General features: G+C 42.7%; 7 protein-coding genes across 11 annotated transcripts; 1 reads left to right on the forward strand and 6 right to left on the reverse strand.

Moving 5' to 3' along the window:
• Positions 1-9: 9 nt before the first annotated feature.
• LOC6530118 (endocuticle structural glycoprotein SgAbd-3) lies at positions 10-737 on the reverse strand. Its single transcript, XM_002091028.4, has 2 exons — positions 597-737; positions 10-538 (listed from the first exon to the last, which is right to left on the reverse strand). Exons 1-2 carry the CDS (start codon positions 707-709, stop codon positions 271-273), a joined length of 381 nt encoding a protein of 126 aa, XP_002091064.1. The 5' UTR covers positions 710-737; the 3' UTR covers positions 10-270.
• An 844-nt stretch (positions 738-1,581) lies between these two features.
• Positions 1,582-4,709, reverse strand: LOC6530119 (endocuticle structural glycoprotein ABD-4). The gene is made up of 3 exons (XM_002091029.3): positions 4,568-4,709; positions 3,184-3,311; positions 1,582-2,537 (listed from the first exon to the last, which is right to left on the reverse strand). Exons 1-3 carry the CDS (start codon positions 4,574-4,576, stop codon positions 2,270-2,272), a joined length of 405 nt encoding a protein of 134 aa, XP_002091065.1. The 5' UTR covers positions 4,577-4,709; the 3' UTR covers positions 1,582-2,269.
• Positions 4,710-7,966: 3,257 nt separating this feature from the next.
• On the reverse strand, positions 7,967-12,253 carry LOC6530120. 3 transcript variants are annotated; one of them, XM_015196506.3, is made up of 3 exons: positions 11,574-12,253; positions 11,164-11,518; positions 7,967-11,110 (listed from the first exon to the last, which is right to left on the reverse strand). In XM_015196506.3, exons 2-3 carry the CDS (start codon positions 11,465-11,467, stop codon positions 8,037-8,039), a joined length of 3,378 nt encoding a protein of 1,125 aa, XP_015051992.1. In that variant the 5' UTR covers positions 11,468-11,518; positions 11,574-12,253; the 3' UTR covers positions 7,967-8,036. The 3 variants fall into 3 exon arrangements, with proteins under 3 accessions (XP_015051992.1, XP_002091066.2, XP_039228707.1); XM_002091030.4 differs by having other exon boundaries at positions 11,164-11,523; XM_039372773.1 differs by lacking the exon at positions 11,574-12,253 and having other exon boundaries at positions 11,169-11,281.
• Positions 12,254-12,818: 565 nt separating this feature from the next.
• On the reverse strand, positions 12,819-13,758 carry LOC6530121 (odorant receptor 49a). The gene has a single exon (XM_039372774.1). It carries the CDS (start codon positions 13,653-13,655, stop codon positions 12,876-12,878), a length of 780 nt encoding a protein of 259 aa, XP_039228708.1. The 5' UTR covers positions 13,656-13,758; the 3' UTR covers positions 12,819-12,875.
• Positions 13,759-15,593: 1,835 nt separating this feature from the next.
• LOC6530122 (cuticle protein AM1239) lies at positions 15,594-16,406 on the forward strand. Its single transcript, XM_002091032.4, has 3 exons — positions 15,594-15,722; positions 15,784-16,198; positions 16,257-16,406. The coding sequence occupies exons 1-3, from the start codon at positions 15,708-15,710 to the stop codon at positions 16,331-16,333; spliced, it is 507 nt and encodes a 168-aa protein (XP_002091068.1). The 5' UTR covers positions 15,594-15,707; the 3' UTR covers positions 16,334-16,406.
• Positions 16,407-17,195: 789 nt separating this feature from the next.
• On the reverse strand, positions 17,196-19,998 carry LOC26536008. The gene is made up of 5 exons (XM_039372332.1): positions 19,938-19,998; positions 18,811-18,898; positions 18,730-18,745; positions 18,150-18,313; positions 17,196-18,036 (listed from the first exon to the last, which is right to left on the reverse strand). Exons 1-5 carry the CDS (start codon positions 19,996-19,998, stop codon positions 17,595-17,597), a joined length of 771 nt encoding a protein of 256 aa, XP_039228266.1. The 3' UTR covers positions 17,196-17,594.
• Positions 19,820-22,964, reverse strand: LOC6530123 (larval cuticle protein LCP-30). 3 transcript variants are annotated; one of them, XM_039372338.2, is made up of 7 exons: positions 22,819-22,964; positions 22,466-22,511; positions 21,952-21,978; positions 21,435-21,585; positions 21,354-21,369; positions 20,774-20,937; positions 19,820-20,660 (listed from the first exon to the last, which is right to left on the reverse strand). In XM_039372338.2, the coding sequence occupies exons 1-7, from the start codon at positions 22,855-22,857 to the stop codon at positions 20,219-20,221; spliced, it is 885 nt and encodes a 294-aa protein (XP_039228272.1). In that variant the 5' UTR covers positions 22,858-22,964; the 3' UTR covers positions 19,820-20,218. The 3 variants fall into 3 exon arrangements, with proteins under 3 accessions (XP_039228272.1, XP_002091069.3, XP_039228271.1); XM_002091033.4 differs by having other exon boundaries at positions 22,376-22,511; XM_039372337.2 differs by lacking the exon at positions 21,952-21,978 and having other exon boundaries at positions 22,376-22,511.
• Between the last annotated feature and the right edge of the window lie 2,363 nt (positions 22,965-25,327).

Genomic DNA, 25,327 nt, shown 5'->3' on the forward strand with positions numbered 1-25,327 from the left:
AATTGTTTAGCGAGATGGCCAGCAAGCCAAAAACTGCTAAGTAAGGCAAATTTAACACACATTTTGGCACACATGACGCAGTGGCTCTTCGAAGTGGGGATCTCTGCCGAGCTCCAGCCCTGAATTACTCTTTCATTATCGCCGAAATGTATTTGAACTCTTTTGTTTCCGGTTACCCAATATTTCGAGCTGTTGTTTTTAGACATCTTTTAATGTTTTTCTCAGTTCTTTTGGTTCCAATCACATTCTGGCTTATTTCTAGCGGGATGCTTAGTGCTTCTTCTCGGGCGTCTTGTACGGATGCAGGCGGATGTACTCCAGCGCCTTCAGAACGGACTCCGGCGTGGGTGGAGGCGTGGGCAGGTGGTCACCCACCGCCTGGTATCCGTTCTCGTCCGCCGTGTAGGACACGACGTAGGTCTTTCCATCGTCGGCCACGAACGAGTACTTTCCATTGACCGACTCCCCGTTGTGATCTGCATTCACGGTCTTCAAAACTCCATCCTGGGTAGCCTTTGAGCCGTCTTTGAGCTCATAACTGGGTTAATAGGGTGTGGATTAGTCGCAATGGGGCTCCAATCAGACAGTCAACTCACTGGTAATGGTATTTGCCATTGTACTCCACATTGGATTCCTGGGAAATCGGGTCATCGTTGTCCGTCGCCGAAGCAGCGACCGCAAACAGGGCAATCAACATTAGGTATTTCATGTCGGGATCTCTATTCCGCTCTATCGATATCACTGCACTGCAATCCAAACTGGTGTCTCGTTTCGACTGGTGATCCCAGCGGTAAACAAAGACTCTTTTATAGGCAACGGAATTAGCGAAGTCTTGAAGCCATGACAGAATTCCTGTACTAAAATATTTAACATGAAATTAAAATGTGACCAATAAATAATATTGAACTTGTTTTGCCCAATCCGTTTGCCCCATTCCGTTCGCCGCTGGCCTTTCGAAAATGGGTGTGAAATTTGGTGCAGACGTTTTCGACGTTTCGACGATTCCGGCCTGCCCCCACATTGTTTCTCAAATAAAAATAAATATAAAAAAAATAATAGTAATGCGGTGCCATCTTCTGTAGGCACTCGTCATCGGCATCACTCCTATTCTGGTTCTCGGCGATTCCTAACCAACTTGACCACATTTTGGCCAGCCGCGTCTGGCCACTTTGCATAAGATGAATCTATCACAGCCAAATCTCGCCTTGAAGTGCAAAACCGTATGGGAGAATAAAACAAGATGTTATTTTCGGGCAGAGTCTATGAATAGCCTTTCGATCTAAAGTCCTATGTAAGCTATATTCTCAATGTGTGTGCATCTGGCCAACCAGTTCTGTGAATGCATTAATTCCTGTCAGCGTTTGTCATCGTTGCTATTTGGGGAATTGTGAATCCAGATTTATGACAAACACAGAAGCTCCAATCCGCGAGATTACCAAGATTAGTGGGAGTGTTATTTTTTTGATGCCAAAGCTGTTCTGAAACCAGGTGCTGGCCATTGCGACTTTGACTATTAGGGATATTAGAGGCCGTTTGGTGTCCAGATTCGGGCATGTCCACATAATTAAAACACCTGATTTGTTTACTTTTCGAAAGAATCTTTAATTCTTTATTTGCAGCTAAGGCTAAAGAATATCATCATATTTCTTCACAAGAGTTTTTATAATTCTCGACGCGACAAGGTGACTCCCCGCTGAGTCCTCATCGACATCTCGGCTAAGACTACGTGTAAATGTTTCTAATTTACCGACTATTTACACAAAGTTCGCTGTTGATAATATTCCTGTATATTATTTAGGTAATTTCTTGTTTGCGTGTATTTTTTTTTACATTTTCTTTGTTGATTTCATTGATAAATCGACGATATCACATGAGTCCGAAAATGGCAGAGTTCCGGCGACTAAAAGATCTGAAGAAATTCGCATAGAGTAGAGTTCGTGGAAGAAAGCAAGATATCAGACTGGGCTATAAGTTTCATCGTGTTGTTGTGTGGTTTTCGTGTGGTGTTGTCCCTCACATCCGTTTGAGTGTGTGTTCTTCAGTCAGTGGATTTGGCCGACCTTTGACCTCCTAAGTGTGAAAAGAAGTAGGTGGAGGCGGAGGTGGCAGCCCTTGGCTTGTGTCTTATGTGTGATTGTCTAGGGATCGGGATTGGGGTACTGGAGGATTGGCAGCAATCGACTTGCAGCAACAGCGCAGCATATACACATCGTAATCGAGGTTGGTCAGAATCGTTGGTCAACTAGGTCATCTAGGAGGTAATCCTCTCCTAACGACGCTTTGCCGGGGGCAGGCTGAGCAGGTAGTCCAGAGCCTTCTGGATCGCTGGCGGGATTGGTGGCGGAGTGGGCAGATGATCGCCCTGTGGCTGGAAACCGTTCTCGTCATCTGCGGAGTAGTTCAGTGTGATCAGGTTGCCCTCGGGCGAGGTGTACGACACCGATCCCCTGGCGATGATCACGTCACTGGAGTCCGGCGAGGTGGCCTTCTTCAGGGTTCCTGTCTCCTCAGCTTTGATTCCATTGGCCGTCTCGTAGCTGCAAATATATATAAAATATATTTAAAATCGAAGGGTCTAACCGTAATCTCCTTGGGATCTTGCGATAAATAAAAAATAAAAAACTTATAGTCACCTTGTTTTTCTGCACCATTCGACTGGCGCCAAGCAAATCAAATTAAAATTCAATCAGTTGTTTAACTTTTAGCATTTCTGCGCAGACTTCTATTTAAATATGGCTCACTAATCCATATTTCGTTAGCTTTATTAGCATATTCTGTTTGATTTTAATGGAAACCAATAGCTGGTTTTGCTAACGGATTAAGGGAAAGTGGTGTTGGGGGATCTCTTATTAGATTTAGCTTGGTCACAATCACAGATGAATCAACTTTAATTTGTAAGCCACTTTTAGGGGTTTCTCGTAAACTAAAATTAAGGAATTTATTCCCCAAAGTATGCTTCAAAATGTTAACTTCTAGCAACAGACAGATCTCAATTGCTATAATACTAAGATGGTACAAGCTTGGTTTTTAACTATGATGAGTTTCCGAGGCTTGAGTCAATTAAAGGTTGAAGTTCAATTAACGTGTAAATAGCTCATTAGCAAGTATTGTAATTATTGCTTGTTATATTTCTCAACAATGGACGTCTCACGTTAAGACTACTCAACCATTCGGATTACTTACGCGTAGTTGTAGGATCCGTCTGGCTCAATGTTGGACTCCTGGCTGATGATGGCGATGGGCTCATCCGCTTTTTGGGGGGCAGCCTGGCAGCAGCTCATCAAGGCGGTGGCCAGCAGACAGAGAGCAAACTGTCGAAGGCAAAACGAAATTGAAATGGAGAGTTCCGCAATGTTAACCGAGCTAATAAACATCTTGAAATCGTGCCCGATGCTATGAGTGCTATTATGCAACGTCCCCGAGTAACGAGATTTATTGCCTTAGCTATCTTCGCTAGTTTATTTGCTGTTCTCACATACCGGGCTTTTTAGACACCTTTTGAGGTCGCCAAATAGATGCCAATTAAATATTTTCCACATTTCCACACTCACACACCTAATGTCGACTGACTCAATTAACTTTTACACAAAAGTGCTTGGAAATGGTGGGGCGTGTTCCACTGCCTCATCGCAGTTAACTTGGCCTGACTTCTTATTTTTTGGACACTTTTGAGCTCACCCCAGATCGGCTCTTGTGCAATTGGCGCTGAAGCGAGCTGAATGGGTTTCGTTTTCCGTCTGGGACTCCAATTTCGTGTCTGAACTTTTCAGTCCGATGGACAGCTGCCAGGTGTTGGTCCGTGGGTCTGACTCTGACCTTTGCGTGGCGAGCAGGCTGCCTCGGAATCTGAATCCGCTAATTGCCTTTGGCTTTTAAGCCATTCAAGCCATTGAAGCCATTCAAATGGCAAGACGTGTCTGCACCCGTTGGCAAGCGGCAATGTGCTATATGTTTTGCACCCGCCTTTACAGCCGGCGAACATCGAAATTGCGGAAGATTTGGCCAAAAAAGCATTTCAAAAGGGCCTTGCTTTTTTCCTGAACCTTAATAAATGCTTCAAAAGCTCACTTTATGCGACTGATTTACGATGGCTTTTACTGCCGGAGCATGTCTGGTCATATGTCTTATGGGAATTGGTGGAAGATGTGGATTGCCACGGAATTTAATATCTCACATTTTTGTAGAACTCGTCTTGTTTGCGAAAATGAAATTTGAATTTCTTACAACTGGGGCTTGATCTTTGCCATCACTTGGTGTGGGTAAATCTTAGGTATAGGCTTACTATTGCTTGGCTGATTTGTTAAAAGTTCGCTAAAATATGTTTTATAGGCTCAATGGTTTAAACTAGTCTTTGGGAGTTTCTTGCATACTAACCAATTTCTTGAAATGCCCTAAGTTAATGTCTTGGTGACAATCACTGCCTTAATCACTTGTTTCACCAGGGGTTACATTACTTTCCACAATGTATGCCTAATGTTGGTTGCTCGTTCCTATCCTTATTAGCACTATTTCTATATGTCTGTTCCATACCACTTCTGACCACTCGACTCCTTTGGCACCCACTTACGTTCTTCATCTTGTTAGAAGCTCGGTAGTGTAATCCAAAAGGCAAAAGTATCCTTTCGTCTGGGTCCTCAGCACACTGCAGTTGTTAATTGAACGAACGTTTCTATTTAATGATGCCCAATGCCGGCAGGTGAGTCTATTTATACGAAAATTGCACTGGCGAGGCTGCAAACAATTCAGTTTCAGTTGGCAAAGCGTCGCACACACACACACACACACACACACAGTATAGCCAAGATGCAAAGCTGCGACACGAGTACGGCCAAAACCAACAACGAACAACTAACAACCAACAAGCAACTTGGCTAGTAGGGGGGTGGGTATGGGTGCACCGGTAGGTGGGTGGGTTTGGGTTGGTGGTTGACGAGGTGGCTGGCCAAAGAGAGGAGAAAAACTAAACTAAAGATTCAACGCCTAAGTCGCAGTCGCATTCGCAGTCAACGTCGACGTCGCCGTTTCCAAAGAGCAGCAGAAGCAACGACTGAGGCGGAGGCCCAGTTGTTCTGGGCTGCAAATAAAGAACCAACTCGGTACTAAGTACACGTAATTTATGCAATTGCTTCAGGTTTTTGCAGAGCGTCTACACCATTTAAATCTATTGCTTCGTAATTGCATCAGCCGGCGGAAATAGATACACAGGGATACAAATCGTTATACGTAACGATTATAATATCTAAATATTTGATGCTGCAGTTATAGATAATAATAAATATTGTAATATAAATATATTTGTATAACCAGTTTTAAATTTATTTAACATAATTTGCTTACTTACTTAGGGGTAAACTTGATAGGAGTATTAAGATCTGATTTTTACTCAATACAATAGTATTGAAAATGGACTAAATACAACTACAAATAAAGATAATTGCTAGCTTTCAAATCTATGAAGTCTATGCTATCTTCGTTCTGCTCGAGAACTGCTTAATTAAATAGAATTCAGCTTGGATGGGTTTTGAGATAAGGATGGTATCAACTAATCTCTTTTTTAAACGATTTCAAAGCAAACCGTACCGAATTTTTCAAATATAACTCTGGCTTTAATGGAAACTAGGTAATTATAAAATCAAAATACTTTGTTAGTTGAATTTCCTTCAGTGTAGGCGGCCAGCAAGCGACGAAAGAAGAACGGCCGATGGATACGCCCCAGATAAATGATAATTATAATAGCGATGATGATACCGATCTCGGCCGCCGGCGTTGCCACCTGACTCGAAATGGGGCAGGCCCATTGATTTTTGGGGGGTGAACCGTTGCATTTAAATGCGCTGCATTAATCGGCCATCGCAATCAAAGTCAAGCAGCCATTGAGCGGCAATACCCAGTACTATGCAAGCCGGGCATCCAGTACCCAAGACCAAACCCAAACCTTTACCAGTACCCATACCAACACCAAAACCCAAACCCATGGGCAGACCTCAAACTGAAGCCGTGCACGGGGTCAAAATGCCAGAAATTGCTAAACGCCAAGTTGTTGCCGTCGCTGCCAAAGTGTAGGCGCGTCTAATGAATAGCTTTGGGCCAGCAGATGGGGCCAGACTCTTAGACTTTGTCTGCCACTCCGGCCCAAGACCCCCATCCTCCGGCCCCATCTCCATCTCTATCTCCATCCGCTAACTGCAACTGCGACACAGACGGCGACAGAATTTCGTGACAAGATTGTCCCAAAGATTGTGGCCGTATTGTATTGCTTTTGTCTTTGGCAACCGAGAAAAGATCGACAAAAAGAAGAAAACCCATATAGTTCGAGTACAAACTATTGCCGAACTTACGTTTTTTTCTCTCTAAGCAAGTTAAAGGCGAGGTGGAAGTCAAAGTCTGTGGCCATTGCCTTAATATGATTAAGCCTTTTTCTTAGCTGTTTGCTATAATTATGAAGACATTTCTGTGCATTCATTTTAATATTTAATGTACTACCTTTAAATGTGCTTAATATATTTCCACTTAACTGGCTGTCTAATGAGATTTATGTTCTCAGCCGAGCATTTCCCATCTGGCTTATTATTCGGCGGCGGAACCTTGAATTGTTACGCATGGCTTCTGCGATCGGAGAACCCGGTGCCACAAAATGTCAGTTGGCTCTGTGGGTATATGGCTTTATGGTCATATTCTGGTTGCCCAACCTGTTCTCGCCCGCTGTCCACTTTGAAGGTCGCATCGCGTTCTTTACGGCAGACAGCGTAATTTGTTTTAAAGACGTTTTGAGTAAAGTCTGCAATCTGATACCCAGCAAGGGGTCGGGCATGATGGCCACGCTGTAGCGCCTATGCGAGGTGCCAGCTATTGTCTACAGCTCAAACGAATTTCACGGCTGCATACAATGTATGTAGTTCTATATTTCATTTGAATTGTGTCGTTCAGTTGTTTAAATGATGTAAGTTGAAATTTAGATTTAGACTAATAAAATAAGTAATAATATGGATAATCATACTACTTAACATTAATTTTAGTAGCCTTTTACTAATTTTTAAAATTTTCTTAATTTTTATATATTTTTTCTTTTATTCAAATTACCTTTAGCTGCTTTTTTGAGGTCGAAATTTTTAGTTTGGCTCGTAATCTTTAACCAAAGTTCAAGATATTTTTGTGACACACAGACTGACTCAAAGCTTTTAAAATCTTTTTAAGTCCGAAATCCTTTTCGGCTCAAGATCAAATGTTAATAACCAAGAGGCATCTCCCCACCAGCCAATCCGTTGCGTTGGCATCTCTGTAAATCGGTTGTCCGCATTGATTTAGCGGTTGCGTAAGAAGCTAGAGCCGCCTTTTGGCCAACTATTGGCCACGTCTACGGTCCAGCCTGGCATACTTTGCACTGGCTAATGCTAATGTCAATGCAGGCATAAATAAATAATTGCCCACCGCAGCAGAAGCCACCAATGGACGCGGTGGGGAACCAGTTGCTGCGGTTAAATGTCAGTGGTTCTGGTCATGTCGCGATCCCAGCTACTGCACTTTAGTGTTAACAAAGTCTTGGAGAGGGGATTGATTTTGGTGGCCCATTCATGGTCAAGGATGGTCGTCATATCTGCTCTGCTTTGATCTGCGCTGCTCTGAACTGGTTCGTGTGGTCAGGAACTGGAGCACACTGGGTGTCGGAATGAATGAGTCACCACGTGGCCTTAAGCTAATCCGTCTGGGCATTCGAGATTCGCTGGGCTCAGTTTATTAATGTGATTTATGCAAATTGACAGCCATCTCAAATGGCAGAGGGATCGATCTGCAGCACGTGGGCGTCGTCGCTTACAGCTCATGGCTAATTAATGCAAATCGCGGCCAAGACATTTAATATGCGGGAGTGGGTATTTAGGAACTCCCCCTCTCTCAGCATATTTAAATTTGTCACGCCAATGTTCTGACATTAAGCTAAACACCCCTCTTAACCATAAGTGCCAAGAAATTACTACAAATCTCGTTTTATTTCCATGTGTGTTCTAAAATACATTATAGATTGTATTCGCAAAGACATCTTAACCGAATCTATAGTTAACGAAGTCAAACATAATTTGCAGCAACAGATCCACAAAAGAGCACAACATGGTAAGTACTATGATATCCGTGTACTTCAAAAACGTATTTCGCATTAAATGTATGTTTTCGGAAGTTGTAACGCCAAAGAACATTGCGCATAGGGTAAAATTGATAAGCAGCTTACTGATGAACTCGCAAACTCTTTTGGCTCGAGACATACGTGGATACTTGACGGACTCCCTCCAACTGCCGGTCACAGGTTGCCACAGCGACCAATTGATCCATAACATCTCGAAGTTCGTCGTAAATCGATTCTTCCAACTGTCGAACATTCGCACATCTCCCTGCCTATAGATCAGCGTTGAAGACAGCAAAAGTGCTCTTTTCTCCAACCATTGGCGGGCTAAAAACACCTGCGTTTCACCTGTCTGGATGTTGGTCACTTCGATGCGGCGCAGGAACCATTTCGGAAACCGGCCGGCGTTGTTGTGGGAAACCATTACCGTGGTTGGGATGCGGATATCTCGAGTTCGTACCCAAATATATAGTGTCGTATTCGTCTTGAGAAATATGTGTTCAGGATCCTGCAAGATTGCGATATGCCGAATGGGTTGTGATTTGCCATGGAAAGACAAGTGCACGGAAGCTGTGGTTCCCGCATTTATACGACCTCCGGTCCTCAAGGAGATTAAAATATCATGCAACTCTCCCGTTGACTCGTCGTCCAGTTCGAACTTCGGAAATAGGATAGTCTTACTTGGAAGTCTATTTCTGTAAGCATACAGCCACAGAATCCATATCAGTATAATTGAAAATATAGCGACGTAGAAAAGTATAATCAAAACATTCAGCTTTGCTGCATGGAAAACACCAATGGGAACTTCCACACCAGGAATATAGTGCAAATAATTAGTATAAGTTCCGAGGACATTACAAGTGCAACGAATACCCTTCTCCACGCTGAGATCCATCGTGGGGTAGCACCCATAATGCAACCACTTCTGATTATCCAAGTTTGCGGAATACCGCCATGTGTCACAGCTGCGAATCTGGAATACAAAAGCAAATCTTGCGGGTCCGTTCTCTATGGGACTATTGTCAGTCTTATTTATCGAGGAATTAGCATAAACTCTCATTGCAATATATGCACGTTTAGGTTTATGACAGTTATTTCGCAGAAGCAGCGTGGTATTCGTTGTTAAAGCAGGAATTGTGCACTTGGAGTCGGAGATTTCGCGGAAGGAGGGCCTATGACTGGTCCTCAGTACCACCTGAAGTTTGTGAGTGGATGTGGTGAAATGAACTGCCAGCAGTGTGTGCTCCATTAGAACCATGCGGTACATCCGGACCTCCTTAAGGTTCTCAAGAGTGCCTTTTCTAAGGCAGTTTTCTATCTCGGACGTGGAAACGAGGATCGCTCTTGGGGATTTCCCTCGACTCATAAAACTATTGTTGTTCTCGGCTGTCATTGCGGGGTCATAGGTTATAAAAGTCTTTGTGTGAATTTGACTCCGATTCAGTGGTATATGCACCGTGAAATTGTCTTCTCTTTGAAAAATTCGCACTGAAAGCACAAGAGTACTGGGCTTCTTGTAAATTGGGTACCACCAGTTCAGTTTCAGTTTGATAGAAACCAACTTGAGGCATACTCTGCCCTTATCCGTTCCAAGAACTTCCTTGAGAACTGCTTGCCCGAACAAAACCATATGTATCTTATCACTTGTAAGTATGCGAACGATTTTCTTGGGAAAAGTGTTGAAACATTGAACTTCCAGAGCAACTTCTGTGGGCATTGCTTTTTTCTGGTCACCAATATCGGAACGTTTAATACCACGATGATAGTTTAAATGACGATACAGGCGCTCCATTTCCCAAGTGGAGTTCAGCCAGATAATCCAAGGGAAATTCGATTTATCGTTTCCCAGCTTCTGGGTCTCATCCACCAATTTTTCAACAAGCGACTGATCCAATTTTCCAGTTGAAAATGCCCGATAGTATTGATTGTAAACTGACAATGGGGGACGAGGAGACCTTTGGCACAACCTCTTTATTATTTCATAGACCTCTCTGCACGCTAGTCTTAAGTTATCAAATGGCTTTTCCATGATGAACGTTTCTTCCTCATTCTTGTTTATTTGCTCAAAATTGTCATTAATTATCTTGACCATCATCGTAATTAGGGATTCCTTTTGATGAGCGACGAAATGTAACCGGTGTGCCAGAGTTAAGGTGAGGTTAGCTAATCTTGCGAGGGAACTCCGCGACTGGAAAGGAATGTTTGTTAGATTCCTGGTAAGAATTATTCCAGATTCCGGTTTAGTTATGTGCGATGCTGCAGATTGAATGGTTTGCAAATACCGATGCACAAGTCCTTTCTCCAGCAGGCCACGGACATTGTGGGGAACACTTCTCAGGGGAGTGATCTCAACCTTTATCCAAGTGGTGCGGCATGCCCATGCTACATCACATACGAGCACCTTTATTGAACTAGTAACAGGTAGATACACCTCGCAGTTGCAGTCCACACAACTTCCTACCAGAACGGACCCGGCATAATACCAATACTCCTTGGGACCATTCAGGGACACGAAGTTTTGGCAGCACGGATAAAACGGCGTGATTGCCTCGTAACCTTGGCTTGGATAAACCGAACACAAACCGCCTCTGGGACCCGTATTTCTAACCAGGGTTTTTACCTTCCGTCCATAGATGCCATACTTTGAAAAAACAATGAGCTTAATGCGGATTTCGTTTGCTGCAGAGCGTATGTGCAATGTTAAATCGCGACTGGTGACCAACAGATGACCATCGATATACCATTTGTATCTGACAAGTTGACCTCCGCAATTGGTGCAGCTAGACCTTAGATGAATCTTTGCGTTAGGAGTAAAGAAATCGTTTCTACAATTCCTTACACATTCTATCGTTACTTGTAGTATTTTATGATCTATCACGGTAATACCTTGAACTTTTCGGGATGAAACATTGGGATTGCCATCTCTTGAAACTTGCAAACGAAAGGTATATTTGCAGCCACTTTTAAAGGAGTTGGCCGGAATAGAAAACACCGCAACTATTGTAAAAACATAATAAAGCACATATTTATGGTTTGGTTAAGCATCTCACCCGACGATATGTTTCGGTGGCAAAATGGATTAGGGACGTCATCAGCGGAATAACAGTTCCAATTGTATTTAGAGAACTGGATATCTCCTCTCCTTTTAGAGAAATCGTAGCTCAGGGAGCCGTTCATCAAAATCGTTTCACTATGTCGGGCCAGTCTATTTGGACCACCAAGAATTACGGCTTCGACATAACCCATAATCGATTTCAGATAACATCGCGCTGCGAAATGCAAGCCATTCACCTTTCCCTCGACTTGTAAAAGATACAAATTTCGCCAGGGCTCATAGGAAGTGGGAAACCTCATTGTAAATGCAGGAATATTAATGAAAGGACCATCTGTGGTATATGATGCAAACTGTGCTGTGGAAAGGATGGATAGAGAAGGTGGTTTGCTACACTGAACTACTCACTTAACCCAACAAAATCTCTGAGACTCCAGTGATATGTGGCCTTTACTGAAAGGTTACAAGATTCCAGAAACAAGGCATTGATCAAAATGCCACGAGTGATCAGAACTTTTCGTGGTGATTGGGGATCTGAACACTTAAGCACTGTCAATTGCGGTGAACAACGCGGGGGCAGACTTACTTTGATGGGAACGGATATATTGATCTCATATATCCCCTTTAATTTTATTCGAGCAAGAAGCGTAAGAACCGTATCACTGACTGACCAAAAAGTTGCGCTCAAATTGGCAATGAATCCCTGTTCATACTCGGTTGCAGTTTTCGACTTGATTCCAAATATAGTCAGCTCTTCACTGATTGATGAGGTGCTTTTGAAGCTGGGACCCATTTCTTTAGCTACATCTCCCAACTCAAAGAGGGCCAATAGGTAGCTGGGAGTACTGAGCCATATCGTTACTTTGTACTTAACAGGAAGACGCTCCATGGCTATGACGATATTAGTACGCTTTCCGTAGGGCACATTGTCACTGCAATACACTTTGATATTCGCTTGTTTTAGTTCATTCGCTTTTGCAATCTGTACCGTCAAATAAAGTAATAGAAGGACATGTATTTTTTTAATTTTAGACATAAAGTCATTTTTAACAAAATTGATAGAAATCTCAGTGATACATAGGTAATTCCATCAATTCCATTTGAGAAAAACTAATTTAATAACTTAAAATTAGTTTACTTTTCTACAGTTTGCCGTATTACAGCGAAGAATCGGTAAGTGATGGTCATCAACTACAAACCAATAGCCAAGTTGTTATTAATTAACTCTTACAATGTCATACTCACTATTTTAAAGGAATCGCAAGATATGATGATTATTCCTCTGGCTGAAATCTCGAAAGGGCGTTGAGCCTGTGTCATTAGAATAAGTATTTCCTTTTTGTATCGCAGCGATCCTTCATACCACTTGCTTTCGTAGGCAGCCTTTGCTATATTCGTACTCTAAAAGCTAATTTTAAGAAGGTGTCCTATGATCCAGAATATCATACATCTTACCAAATCTATTAACATTTGTCCTTGTGAGCTGACCATATAAAACTGGGCTGCTACACTAACAAAGAGGGCCATATAGGAAATGCCCTCCCAATTGAAACCCTGCACGACGGTATAATACGCTATGCAGCAAAGTAAGCTGGCTGTGGTGAACAAATTAGAAGCCAGTAAAAGTCCAAATACATGGTTTACGTCCTTGTGAAGGCTGCAAAAAGTAATCTATAATGTTTTTGAATATTTTTTACCAATTGGGTAGAGTTACCTGAGCATTAGTTGATGTCTCCTTACGATACCGGCCAGTAAGTAACAATCTTGCTGTTCCGTTTCTGGACTTGGACGTAGCGAGGCCAAAACATTGGCCAGATAGGCCAAGTGCATCGATATTTGACTTGAGATGCACATCATCCAGAGATCCGTGCCCAGGCTCACATTCACTATGAACTGACTGTATGTGAAGTCTATAACGTAGGCCACCACATAGCCCAAAGGGTTTTCGGAGTCGAAAGTGAGGCGAGTGGGATAAATGCGTTTATAGGAAAACTCGGCTTTTCCGAAGTCTACAATGTACATAATGCACGACTGAAGGAGGGGTCCCAGTGCCATGACGACCATCACAAAGTAGTACGCGTACAAAACGTATTGAGTGGAGCGAGATAGGTAAAATCTATTCACCTCGTACCTCCTTTGACTTTGCTCTTTATGAGGATATAACTCTTTCAAGTGATTGCTTAGCTGCAGTAATCGCTTGCGATTTATCATGAAAGCAACAAATTTTACTAGTGCACTCAACATGTAGAAGAAGTGCAGACCCTGTCGCATAATTTTGGAAGGACTGCCGGCCAAGGATTCCCACTGAATGATCCGTATCGTCACCATGGAAGCCTCGTAAAAGCTGCTGGCCGTGCACAGAACGAAATATCCTCGGAGAAGCAGGTTGCTGCACCTGGATCTGGGTGTATCGAATAGATCGTAGCCCAGGGTCTTGAACATCATGTTGGCCATATAGATGAAATCCGCATAGGAACGTAGCTCTGCCATGTTTAGCTTTGTTTCTTGTGCTCACACCACGGCTCTTAAAATTAACTGGGTTAAGCTTTCGGAAAGTAATACATTTATAAGGACTGCCCGGTCCAATTTTAATAAAGTCTCTGTTTAATAATTAATGTTGTAATTGTTGTGTCACCTAGGTGCTAAGCTATTTGTTCTCTTCAGCAACTCTACATGCCTTCTGTATTTTCGAGTGTGAGAAGGTGATTAATAATTTAAGGTGCGGTTGCATTTTTCCTACCGCTTGTCAACGATTGCCTCAACTGGTATTATATGATATTTAAATTACTGGAGACCGACTCAAACGGAACCCCTTGAATGGTCTTGATTACAAGAGAAGTCTGCTGTTTCATAATTTATCAAGAAACAAGCCACAGTGAAAAAGTTTGGATACTTCCAAACGCTGAAAATTAATATTTAAATTCAAATGTTAAATAAATCCGAGCCAATTAATTGGTTGACAAATTTTCAGCGGCTCGTTTATGCAAATGACCCAATAAAGATCTTTTGTCCGCTCCATAGGCAGATCTTATTTAACGCATTCCGCAGAGCGGAGACTTCAGATTCGGAACTATAAAATATACGAATGGCCAGTATTTGGACATTTATAGATCCAGATGTGGCCGAAGGCGGGACTGTTTTGAATAGATATCGCATTTGTTTGGGTATACTCGGATTGCCCATTGATCTCAATTTGTTTTGTCTCAGCTAGCTTGGCCATAAAAATGCTAATTTCAGCGGCTAAATAAATAGAATTCTCGTTTTAAAGGCGCACATAAAAGGCACCAATTAATAAAACGAAAACCCGACCTGACTGGCACGTGACTTTTGCTGACTAGTGTAGACACAATTACGTTGCTATTGTTGCACTCGTTGACTGCTGTCAAATCGCACGCGAAATGTGAAGGCCGGCAATGCAATCGAGATGGCTTCCCCCGATCCTCCCTTCTTAGCCTCCTCCTCCTCTCCAATATTCATATCTTCTCCACAGCCAACTTAATTCCAACTTCATTCATATTCATTCATGTGCCCGGGTCTCCGTCGCCCATTCATGCTTTATTCACCTCAATCTCTGATGGAAACAATAAATTATATTCGACACAATTAAGTTGCGGCAACATAAATATAAATGTAGTTTCAAAATTGGTAAACAAACCATGGTTTACATAAATGAGCACATTTTTAAATTGTAATTTAATTTTTTATAGCAGTTACGTCTAAGTGTACGGAAAATAACGGCGGTGTAAATGAAATTAATTTATTCCCTGACTACTCAAATTTCACTACTTAATGCAAAATATTTTTACAACCGATATTAGCATTTATATCTTCATATGGTTGAACACGAATAAACACTTAGCGCCCCCCAACTGTGTTTTTTGATAGTTTGTCGGCTACTTTCAGGCCATCGCAAAGTTGCCCTGAATTATACCCTTTAATCGCAAAGTAAAAGGCTATACTAAATTTGTTAAAGAGTATGCAGAAGGTAGAAAATAGCGTTTCAGATCCCAAGGAGTTGAAAAATTCCTGTTGAGAATCACTATCTTCGTTCCAATCTTCCTGTCCCTTCACTCATTAGTGTGTCAGTATATCTATCCGTAAAAACGTCATCCGTGGTGTCCGTGATCCGGATTGCGTTATAAGTGTGACTATAATGACCAAGTTGGAATGCTGAGGTATTAAATTTCTGCTTCCTACAGGACTTTGCTGCTTTATATCTTGGTCTATCTAAAGCTCCACTACCTGAATAACGGGTATCTTATAGTCGCGCCACTCGACTGAAGCGTTCGCTCTTGTTTTAATTATACAATCAAAAAAACGCGAATTATAATAAAATCCAATCTAAATTCTAAACGGAAACTGTCAAGCTCCCTGGCCCGAAAGTCTTTTGGACCGAATACAATAAATTTTATGGACCGAAATTTGATGCTTATGCAAAATGGTCAGGTTGCGATTCCAAGTTGGTTATAAAATGATCCGAATGCCTCGGAAGCTGTTACAGTTCTGTCGGACAGATCATCGTTGAAAGTTGCCAAAACCGAAATGTCTTTGAAGCTGGTAAAACCATTTAGTGATATATCGAGCAAGTGATGTGATCTAATTTTGCGAGTGCTTTCAGTTCTCCTGCCTTTTTGTGCTCACCCTGGCTGCCATCGCCTGTGAGGGACAGTCCCAATACAATCCCTACCTACGCAACCCCTTCTACAGGGACCTGTACTACAAGAACCGCGATCTTTATAATCTCCGCCGTTTCTACGATGGCTTCTATAAGAAGTACAATCCCTACATCACCGCTGCCCAGGCTAAAATTGTGGAGCAAAACAATGATGCAAACTACGGAGCGGGCTCCTATTCCTACGAATATGAGACGGAGAATGGCATCCATGGCGAGGAGCGAGGAGTGCCAGTGAGCACTGGCAACCAGCAGCAGGAGGAGCAAGTGGAGGGTGCCTATTCCTTCATCACACCTGAGGGTCTCCGAGTGGGAGTCAAGTACCTGGCTGATGCCAATGGTTTCCGTCCTGTGATCACCTGTACGTATCCATTCGTGACTCTATAAAATAGCTCTGATATATGATACGTTTCTTATAGATGATGGCGTGAACTCCGCTTTTTATGCCGGTCAACCAGCGCCAGCCAATGTGGTCTATACGAAACACAAAGTTTGAGTTTAAACTATTCCTAACTAGTGGAGTGAAAATCCTGTATGTTCAGCCTTCCTAATTAAATCTTGAAATACTACATTTGCTTAAGGACGAGTATGTTTTTTCTCAGGAACGTTTGGAGTTTGCTTAGCTTACTATTTTTTTTACTAACAATGTGTTAAAATATCTTCCTGGTAGTTCTACTATGTGAGTAGGTCGTATCTGATAGTCGGTCAAATCGATTGTAGCGCGCTATATTGTATCTTTTCCATAGTGTATATTTTTTCATTGCTTAATGTTCATTAACTTTTATCATCTTACGACTTAAAAGCTCTTTTTAAAAACCGCCAGCGTAAAAGTGTGCTATACAAAAAATTCAATCTAAAAAACAATACTTTAAAAATATTATTTAATTAATGGGTAATTAGTATATTTATTTCACACAATATTATTATAATTAACGTTTACTCCTTTAATAAGAACTTGAAACTTTGTAAATGAAAATTGCGGGTAATGTCTTATAATCATTACTGTACTTCAGCCAGCGAGAGCAAGGTCAGACTTAAAGAAATTGGGTCAATTCCTGCTTATCAGAAATGTGTCTATAAGAGTATATTTGAAATGTAGATTGCGCCTACCGAGAACAATTACTTAGATTAAAACTTGTTTTTTTTTCGCTCGCCTTAGCGGGTTCAAGAAACCCATTAATTTTTAAACGCTGCCCGTATATTGTGCATTGAAAATGTTTAATATGTATACGAATATATTTGGCAGCATGTCAGATACTTTCATTACCAACTGCGTTTCGGCCTTTGAAACCGAAAATGCCGTTCAACTCAAGGGCCTTTGGTGGTCTTCGAATTCCTCAACATAAAATTCTTGGTAATTTATAACAAATATTTAGTAGGTTTTATTTCAATATACGATAATAACAAATTAATTATCTTATGCATAGCAACACCGTCAAATTCGACAGTTCGACACTTCGACAGATAAATAAATACGAAATAACATGGGATCGGACTTATGTGCGAATATTCTCCGGTTGCCACTCGATGCTGACATCTTCACCTTCCTTTTGCTTTTTTTGTGGATTTTTTCGGTATTGCGATGGCTTGTTATAGGGTTTGCCCGTGGATCACTCGGCAAATGCATGGGGAATGGAGTTGGGTGTTGGATTTTGGGGTTTTGGGTTCTGGATGGACTAGGACTGTTTCTGGGGGCTTGGGTAGCGGGAACATATGGCTGTGAATGAGGGTAGCTCTGGGTCGGCACTTAGTGGGACTTAGTGGGACTTGGCTGCCTCGCGGAGACGCTCCAGGGCGGCTTGCTCCTCTCGCTCCTCCTCCTCGGCGAGCTCCACCTCGTGCTCCAGCATGTGGATCTGCTCGGTCAGCTCCTTGGGCATCTCCTCCAGATGGATCGCCTTGATCTGCGCCTTAAGGTCCTTGGTCATGTGATTGATGCGGAATCCACGATGATCGAACTGAGCGCCTCCGTTAATCTTGTGCTGCTCCTCCACGTACTTGAGGGCACGGACAATGGCGTCGGGGATCGGGTGAATGTGGTCCCCCTGGGGCATGAAGCCACCATCGTTGGAGGCGTAGTTTACACGATAAAGCTTGCCATCGTCACCGGTGTACTCATAAAAGCCCTTGGCATGGGTTCCTCCGGTGTGGTGAAGCTTGGCCTGCTCCTCACCGTAGATTCCATTCTCGGTCAGGTATCTGTGTGGTGTCAAAAATTCAAATGGTTAAAATGGTTAAAATTCTAATAGCTCTCTTCATTTTCATTGGTATTACCAAAATGAAGACTGAATAATCATAGGACAGAAACTTACGAGTGGTCGTATTTGTCCTGCTTGCGGACCTCTTCCTTGTGCAGGATCTTGTGGCGACCCTCGTCATCGTAGTTGAAGAGAATATTGCGGGGCGTGGTGGTGGTCGTGGTGGTGGAGGTCGTCGTCCTTTTGGTGGTCGTGGTTGGTTTCTTGGTGGTCGTGCTCTGTGAGTGTTGTTGTGGGTGTTGTGATCATTGGCGTTGGCTTGGGTGTTCTGATCGGGCGTGTGTGCATGCGAGTGTGTGGCATGGTGTTTGGTGGCAAAGGATTTTTTTGGGGGTCATGCGGGATATCAGGATACCGAATGTGGGGTGTCATGTAGCGCGGAATGGTGGTTTTTGTTGCGGAGCCGAAAAACATTCGCATTTTTGCTTGGATTGGTTATGAAAGCAGGGGGTTTTGGGATTTGATTTTGGGGGTAGGTTTCGCTGTGTTGGCCGGATGTTGGAATACGATGTTTAGGATTCTTGTGGGATCTGGTGGGATCTTAGTACTGTGTGCTCGGTTGGTGATGGGGTTCATGATCGGGGAAGCCGTACTCCAAGGGGATTTCTGGTACGTTAAACTCGGCGTTACTTACTGTGTACAGGTCGTGGCTGAAATGGTCATAAGCACATGATTTAGAACACAATACTCCATCGAAATCAGTTGCGTCACTCACTTGTAAGGCCTGTCGTCATGGACATAGGGAAGATTCAAACCAGCTCTGATATATGATACGTTTCTTATAGATGATGGCGTGAACTCCGCTTTTTATGCCGGTCAACCAGCGCCAGCCAATGTGGTCTATACGAAACACAAAGTTTGAGTTTAAACTATTCCTAACTAGTGGAGTGAAAATCCTGTATGTTCAGCCTTCCTAATTAAATCTTGAAATACTACATTTGCTTAAGGACGAGTATGTTTTTTCTCAGGAACGTTTGGAGTTTGCTTAGCTTACTATTTTTTTTACTAACAATGTGTTAAAATATCTTCCTGGTAGTTCTACTATGTGAGTAGGTCGTATCTGATAGTCGGTCAAATCGATTGTAGCGCGCTATATTGTATCTTTTCCATAGTGTATATTTTTTCATTGCTTAATGTTCATTAACTTTTATCATCTTACGACTTAAAAGCTCTTTTTAAAAACCGCCAGCGTAAAAGTGTGCTATACAAAAAATTCAATCTAAAAAACAATACTTTAAAAATATTATTTAATTAATGGGTAATTAGTATATTTATTTCACACAATATTATTATAATTAACGTTTACTCCTTTAATAAGAACTTGAAACTTTGTAAATGAAAATTGCGGGTAATGTCTTATAATCATTACTGTACTTCAGCCAGCGAGAGCAAGGTCAGACTTAAAGAAATTGGGTCAATTCCTGCTTATCAGAAATGTGTCTATAAGAGTATATTTGAAATGTAGATTGCGCCTACCGAGAACAATTACTTAGATTAAAACTTGTTTTTTTTTCGCTCGCCTTAGCGGGTTCAAGAAACCCATTAATTTTTAAACGCTGCCCGTATATTGTGCATTGAAAATGTTTAATATGTATACGAATATATTTGGCAGCATGTCAGATACTTTCATTACCAACTGCGTTTCGGCCTTTGAAACCGAAAATGCCGTTCAACTCAAGGGCCTTTGGTGGTCTTCGAATTCCTCAACATAAAATTCTTGGTAATTTATAACAAATATTTAGTAGGTTTTATTTCAATATACGATAATAACAAATTAATTATCTTATGCATAGCAACACCGTCAAATTCGACAGTTCGACACTTCGACAGATAAATAAATACGAAATAACATGGGATCGGACTTATGTGCGAATATTCTCCGGTTGCCACTCGATGCTGACATCTTCACCTTCCTTTTGCTTTTTTTGTGGATTTTTTCGGTATTGCGATGGCTTGTTATAGGGTTTGCCCGTGGATCACTCGGCAAATGCATGGGGAATGGAGTTGGGTGTTGGATTTTGGGGTTTTGGGTTCTGGATGGACTAGGACTGTTTCTGGGGGCTTGGGTAGCGGGAACATATGGCTGTGAATGAGGGTAGCTCTGGGTCGGCACTTAGTGGGACTTAGTGGGACTTGGCTGCCTCGCGGAGACGCTCCAGGGCGGCTTGCTCCTCTCGCTCCTCCTCCTCGGCGAGCTCCACCTCGTGCTCCAGCATGTGGATCTGCTCGGTCAGCTCCTTGGGCATCTCCTCCAGATGGATCGCCTTGATCTGCGCCTTAAGGTCCTTGGTCATGTGATTGATGCGGAATCCACGATGATCGAACTGAGCGCCTCCGTTAATCTTGTGCTGCTCCTCCACGTACTTGAGGGCACGGACAATGGCGTCGGGGATCGGGTGAATGTGGTCCCCCTGGGGCATGAAGCCACCATCGTTGGAGGCGTAGTTTACACGATAAAGCTTGCCATCGTCACCGGTGTACTCATAAAAGCCCTTGGCATGGGTTCCTCCGGTGTGGTGAAGCTTGGCCTGCTCCTCACCGTAGATTCCATTCTCGGTCAGGTATCTGTGTGGTGTCAAAAATTCAAATGGTTAAAATGGTTAAAATTCTAATAGCTCTCTTCATTTTCATTGGTATTACCAAAATGAAGACTGAATAATCATAGGACAGAAACTTACGAGTGGTCGTATTTGTCCTGCTTGCGGACCTCTTCCTTGTGCAGGATCTTGTGGCGACCCTCGTCATCGTAGTTGAAGAGAATATTGCGGGGCGTGGTGGTGGTCGTGGTGGTGGAGGTCGTCGTCCTTTTGGTGGTCGTGGTTGGTTTCTTGGTGGTCGTGCTCTGTGAGTGTTGTTGTGGGTGTTGTGATCATTGGCGTTGGCTTGGGTGTTCTGATCGGGCGTGTGTGCATGCGAGTGTGTGGCATGGTGTTTGGTGGCAAAGGATTTTTTTGGGGGTCATGCGGGATATCAGGATACCGAATGTGGGGTGTCATGTAGCGCGGAATGGTGGTTTTTGTTGCGGAGCCGAAAAACATTCGCATTTTTGCTTGGATTGGTTATGAAAGCAGGGGGTTTTGGGATTTGATTTTGGGGGTAGGTTTCGCTGTGTTGGCCGGATGTTGGAATACGATGTTTAGGATTCTTGTGGGATCTGGTGGGATCTTAGTACTGTGTGCTCGGTTGGTGATGGGGTTCATGATCGGGGAAGCCGTACTCCAAGGGGATTTCTGGTACGTTAAACTCGGCGTTACTTACTGTGTACAGGTCGTGGCTGAAATGGTCATAAGCACATGATTTAGAACACAATACTCCATCGAAATCAGTTGCGTCACTCACTTGTAAGGCCTGTCGTCATGGACATAGGGAAGATTCAAACCAGCATAGGGTCCATAGCCACCATCATAGGGATAGGGAATGTGATGGTAGATTCCAAGCTCACGCTGATCGCTCACATGCCTATAGGGAATTGGCATGTGATGATAGCGACCTTTGGGAAGAGAAACAAAATCGGAAGTTAGTGTGCAGTTTCGATGGTTTAGCTACGGTTTCTGTGGGTGTTCGGGTGAGTGACGTGCGATTAAGTTTCGAAACTATTCAAGTTATTCATATCCAACATTAGATATTTACACAGTTAATTAGTTTCTCATTAGGTTTTTGTACAAAAGAGGCAGCTGGGTCTGAATTGGTTGCAATTTGGAGTTAAACTACAGTCGTTAAACCACAGTCAAATCGAATTACAAGTGGGTATTCTAGTATTCTAGTGGATATTCTTTGGAAACTGCTTTTTGTGTGAAATGATTTCTGTTTGTGTGATTGTGAGATGTATCTTTTGCTCATTCTTTCAATAGTTTACCTAGACTTTCTTGCGAACCACTCCGGCCTATAGTATGAGTATAAGAAAGTGAATGTTTAATATCAGAGTGCTTAAAGTAAAAACGGTTATTTGGTTAGTGATAGAAGCTCGGCTCAAGGCCCGAATAATCTGAATTTTTTTTACAATATCGCTAATTTCAGACGTCAGCCTTGAGCTTGAACTTATTCGAGAGTCAGCGGATTTTTCGTGTAGGTGAGTGTGTGTTATCGAAGTCGCCGGGTATATATACGCAGATATACATATGGGGTATAGTATGCATGTTAGTATCTGGGCAAGTCGTTCTTGCTTCTCGATTGATTCACATTTGCTGGGGGTTAGTGGGCGTTTGCAGCGGCATGCAGTCATTGGGCGTGGCAGTAGGCACGATATTTGCTTTGCTTATTAGGTTGTCTCACGAAAATACCTTCGTTCTGCGTATTCGCATGGTACCTTCCATCGTCGCTGGGGCGATACTTGCCATCGCTAGAGGATTGCTGTGGAACCGTATACTTGCCATTATCATCCGGAACGGGACTGGTGTGGCAGACAACGAAGAGGGCCTGCGGAGGAAGAGGTGGTGGGTTAATAAACCGATTTGCATAATGCGCTCAAATGTGCCAGGAAGTGGCGGTTGAATGTACTCAAACAGTTGAGTTTCGAATTTATCTGCGGATGGCAGTAATGATTTGAGGCTTAACAAAAGGTGCAGCAGCTAATTAATTGTGCTAAAACTTGTTGGTAAACAAACAGTCTTGGCCAATGAAATGATTTCAATGAAATACACGGTTCCTTTGGCACGTGAGTAACACTTGGGGGACACAACACTTCGTCACCGAATCAGGACCTTTATCCTTTTGCGCTACTCACCACGACCAGGCAGAAGCTCAGCATAGACTTGGTGAACATGTTTGCGTTGAGTATCCTGCGGGGGAAAGTATCCTTTTGAGGTGAGATAACTGAGATGGTAGTCCTGCTCGAAAGGCGACTGCAACAGGAATGTTTGGTTTCCCTTCCAGTACACCGGATTTATATAGAAATGTGCCAGGTTCGCAGTCGCAGCGCTGCTCTCAACGCATCGTCGCGCCTAAAATTCTCAGAGCGGTGATGGAGATTCGTCGGTTCACTTCGGTTCATCAGCTACATTTCTTGAAGAGTTGTACACCGAGCTGCTCCCTTTGGATTTTTAGACAGAAGATGAGCCGAATTCTTCTGGTTCCACCTTTTGACTGGTTCTCTCCGCCTCTTCCAGCTTAATCGCTCTCCGGAGCACAAACTTTATGGCGTATCAATGTCACAAGTAAACGTAATTTCATTTATTACCAATTAGGCAATTTGTATTTTTTGACAAACGACTCTTAATCGAGTTCTAGAGCCAAGGATATGGGACTTTTACTGACTCATCAGAGTTATTTACTCTAGTTGTAAAGCAGAAATTCCCATGTTTTTCAGAATTGTCATCGGAATTCGTCTGAGTAATAAGAGCGAATTATTTTGGAAGCAATTTCATTTTGATGATAATCGAAGGTTGAGTTCAGGTCGAAGCGGACGTCACCGCGATTAAAACAATAAACACCATATAGGTAACATTATTTCGCGTTCTGTTTTTCTGTGTCATCGACGTGGGAAGAACTTTTTATAGGAAAACCAAATCAAAGTATACACACTTTTTAAAAACACATAAAAATTACAAGATTAACTTACACGATGAACCCGTGGAGAAAAGACTAAATGGTATATTTACCATAAAAAAAACAAAATGATATATTTCAAAAAAGCAGAAAAATGTTACGCATGTGTACCAATACTTTGGAAACTTAAGAGATAATTATTCATGTTTCCAAGTAAAAATCCTGGTTACAAGTAAGGCTTAAAAATAAAGCGATTAAATTCTTTGAACCAACTGGTCGTATACTGAATCTTTCCCATTTACAGAGCCTCTTGACAATTCACGCAAGGAAGCAATATTCAAAATAAGCCAATATATAACCCCAGCAATCCCTGAACGACGTCTGTTAACTTCCCAGCTGGAGTCCGAAGTTGACTAGTCGTGGCAACTGATGACAACATCACATCGCTGGCATCGCAGACTCGGATACATCGGATACCCAACTACCTGGAGGCACTCGGAAGCGCCATAAAAGTGCCGTAATGAAATCATAAATTACGCACCGGCGGAAATACAGCAAAAACTGTGCAAACAATATAAATAAAATAAGAAACAATTCAGACAATGCGCACGCCACTCGCACTGCGAAATGCATTAATATCGGAACTGAAGCTGAAGATCAAGCTGGAGATCGCATGGTAATCGCATGGAGATCGGTTGGAGATGCGGATGAGGATGGGCTCTCGGTCTGGGGCTGGGTTTCGGGGCTCGCAGCATATGTATAACCGGAATCGGATGGAACCGGCAGAAGAAAAATGTTGACAAAAACGAATTTAATTGTTCGTAGCAAACGTTGACACCGACGCGCTGACAGTGACAGCTTGGGGATCGGCTCGGAATGTGTCCTTAACAGTTGAGATGAGTCTGGAGATGCTGTCGAGATTATGGTTGCTACATAGCGGTAAGAGGTGTGAAGGGGCTGATCTGGCTATTAAAATATTCAAAAAGAGAATTTCCTTTTGTTAAGGACGGTTAAATGGCCAATAAATGTATTTCTTCCAAATGTGTTGTTACCATTGGAACTATTTACATCTGTAGTGGGCTGTTGTGCTGTCGACATTTGTTGCTACCATTGGAGCTATAATTATGTTGTATAGTTGATAGCCAGTCATTTCGATATATATATTGTAATCTAGTGCCACTTAAAAAATAGTTCTAGTTAAGTTATGTACATTGTTCAGCATAGTCGGATCTACTGCGGCTTACAGAAATGATTACGGTGCAAACTCGGCTCGGGTTGTGATTGTTTTCAGTGTATGGCGCCGTGGAGAATGATTACCAGCGCACATTGCCGGGCATATGCCGATTAATAATAGCAATCCGCATAAACTGTGATTAAAACGCCGCGTCTTGTGAGCGCCGAGTATCGAAGCACCGGACACCGGGCATCGGAAGCTGGATACTGGATGCTGGATACCGAGTACCGACCACCGAGCACAAGTATCGATAATGCGTCACAGTCAGTGCACTCCAAAGGTCGTACGCTGAACCCAGATCCGGGGACCCAAGACGGGGGATCCAGTGCAGATCGGCGGGGAGGTGATCAGCAGATTGTTGTGTGAATCACGGCGCGTGCTGTTATTGTTATATCTGCCGGGGCGTTTCGATTTCGGCCTTTTGCCGATATCTATATGGGGGCATTCATTAAAGTCACAAATACTTAATAAGTATTTAAATAAAATGACTTTTTAATCAATTACAAGTTCGATT

The sequence above is a fragment of the Drosophila yakuba genome, chromosome 2R (genome assembly GCF_016746365.2).
Source record: "Drosophila yakuba strain Tai18E2 chromosome 2R, Prin_Dyak_Tai18E2_2.1, whole genome shotgun sequence".
Classification (NCBI taxonomy): Eukaryota; Metazoa; Arthropoda; class Insecta; order Diptera; family Drosophilidae; genus Drosophila; species Drosophila yakuba.

What these genes read in the sequence shown, in the direction of transcription:
- LOC6530120 (XM_002091030.4), bottom strand. Translation starts at nt 12,201, where the DNA reads ATGTCTAAAATTAAAAAAATACATGTCCTTCTATTACTTTATTTGACG. An exon ending in CAGAGATTTTGTTGGGTTAA is followed by an intron (nt 11,524 to 11,573) that starts GTGAGTAGTTCA and finishes TCCTTTCCACAG; the next exon opens with CACAGTTTGCATCATATACC. An exon ending in CCACCGAAACATATCGTCGG is followed by an intron (nt 11,111 to 11,163) that starts GTGAGATGCTTA and finishes TTTTTACAATAG; the next exon opens with TTGCGGTGTTTTCTATTCCG.
- LOC6530123 (XM_002091033.4), bottom strand. Translation starts at nt 22,857, where the DNA reads ATGTTCACCAAGTCTATGCTGAGCTTCTGCCTGGTCGTG. An exon ending in TGAGCTTCTGCCTGGTCGTG is followed by an intron (nt 22,512 to 22,818) that starts GTGAGTAGCGCA and finishes CTTCCTCCGCAG; the next exon opens with GCCCTCTTCGTTGTCTGCCA. An exon ending in TGCGAATACGCAGAACGAAG is followed by an intron (nt 21,979 to 22,375) that starts GTATTTTCGTGA and finishes CTCATACTATAG; the next exon opens with GCCGGAGTGGTTCGCAAGAA.
- LOC6530119 (XM_002091029.3), bottom strand. An exon ending in GACGGATCCTACAACTACGC is followed by an intron (nt 2,538 to 3,183) that starts GTAAGTAATCCG and finishes ATATATTTGCAG; the next exon opens with CTACGAGACGGCCAATGGAA.
- LOC6530118 (XM_002091028.4), bottom strand. Translation starts at nt 709, where the DNA reads ATGAAATACCTAATGTTGATTGCCCTGTTTGCGGTCGCTGCTTCGGCG. An exon ending in AATGGCAAATACCATTACCA is followed by an intron (nt 539 to 596) that starts GTGAGTTGACTG and finishes CTATTAACCCAG; the next exon opens with TTATGAGCTCAAAGACGGCT.
- LOC6530122 (XM_002091032.4), top strand. An exon ending in TTTCCGTCCTGTGATCACCT is followed by an intron (nt 16,199 to 16,256) that starts GTACGTATCCAT and finishes CGTTTCTTATAG; the next exon opens with ATGATGGCGTGAACTCCGCT.
- LOC26536008 (XM_039372332.1), bottom strand. Translation starts at nt 19,998, where the DNA reads ATGTCAGCATCGAGTGGCAACCGGAGAATATTCGCACATAAGTCCGAT. An exon ending in GTCCGATCCCATGTTATTTC is followed by an intron (nt 18,899 to 19,937) that starts GTATTTATTTAT and finishes CGGCATAAAAAG; the next exon opens with CGGAGTTCACGCCATCATCT. An exon ending in CAGGACAAATACGACCACTC is followed by an intron (nt 18,037 to 18,149) that starts GTAAGTTTCTGT and finishes GACACCACACAG; the next exon opens with ATACCTGACCGAGAATGGAA.
- LOC6530121 (XM_039372774.1), bottom strand. Translation starts at nt 13,655, where the DNA reads ATGGCAGAGCTACGTTCCTATGCGGATTTCATCTATATGGCCAACATG.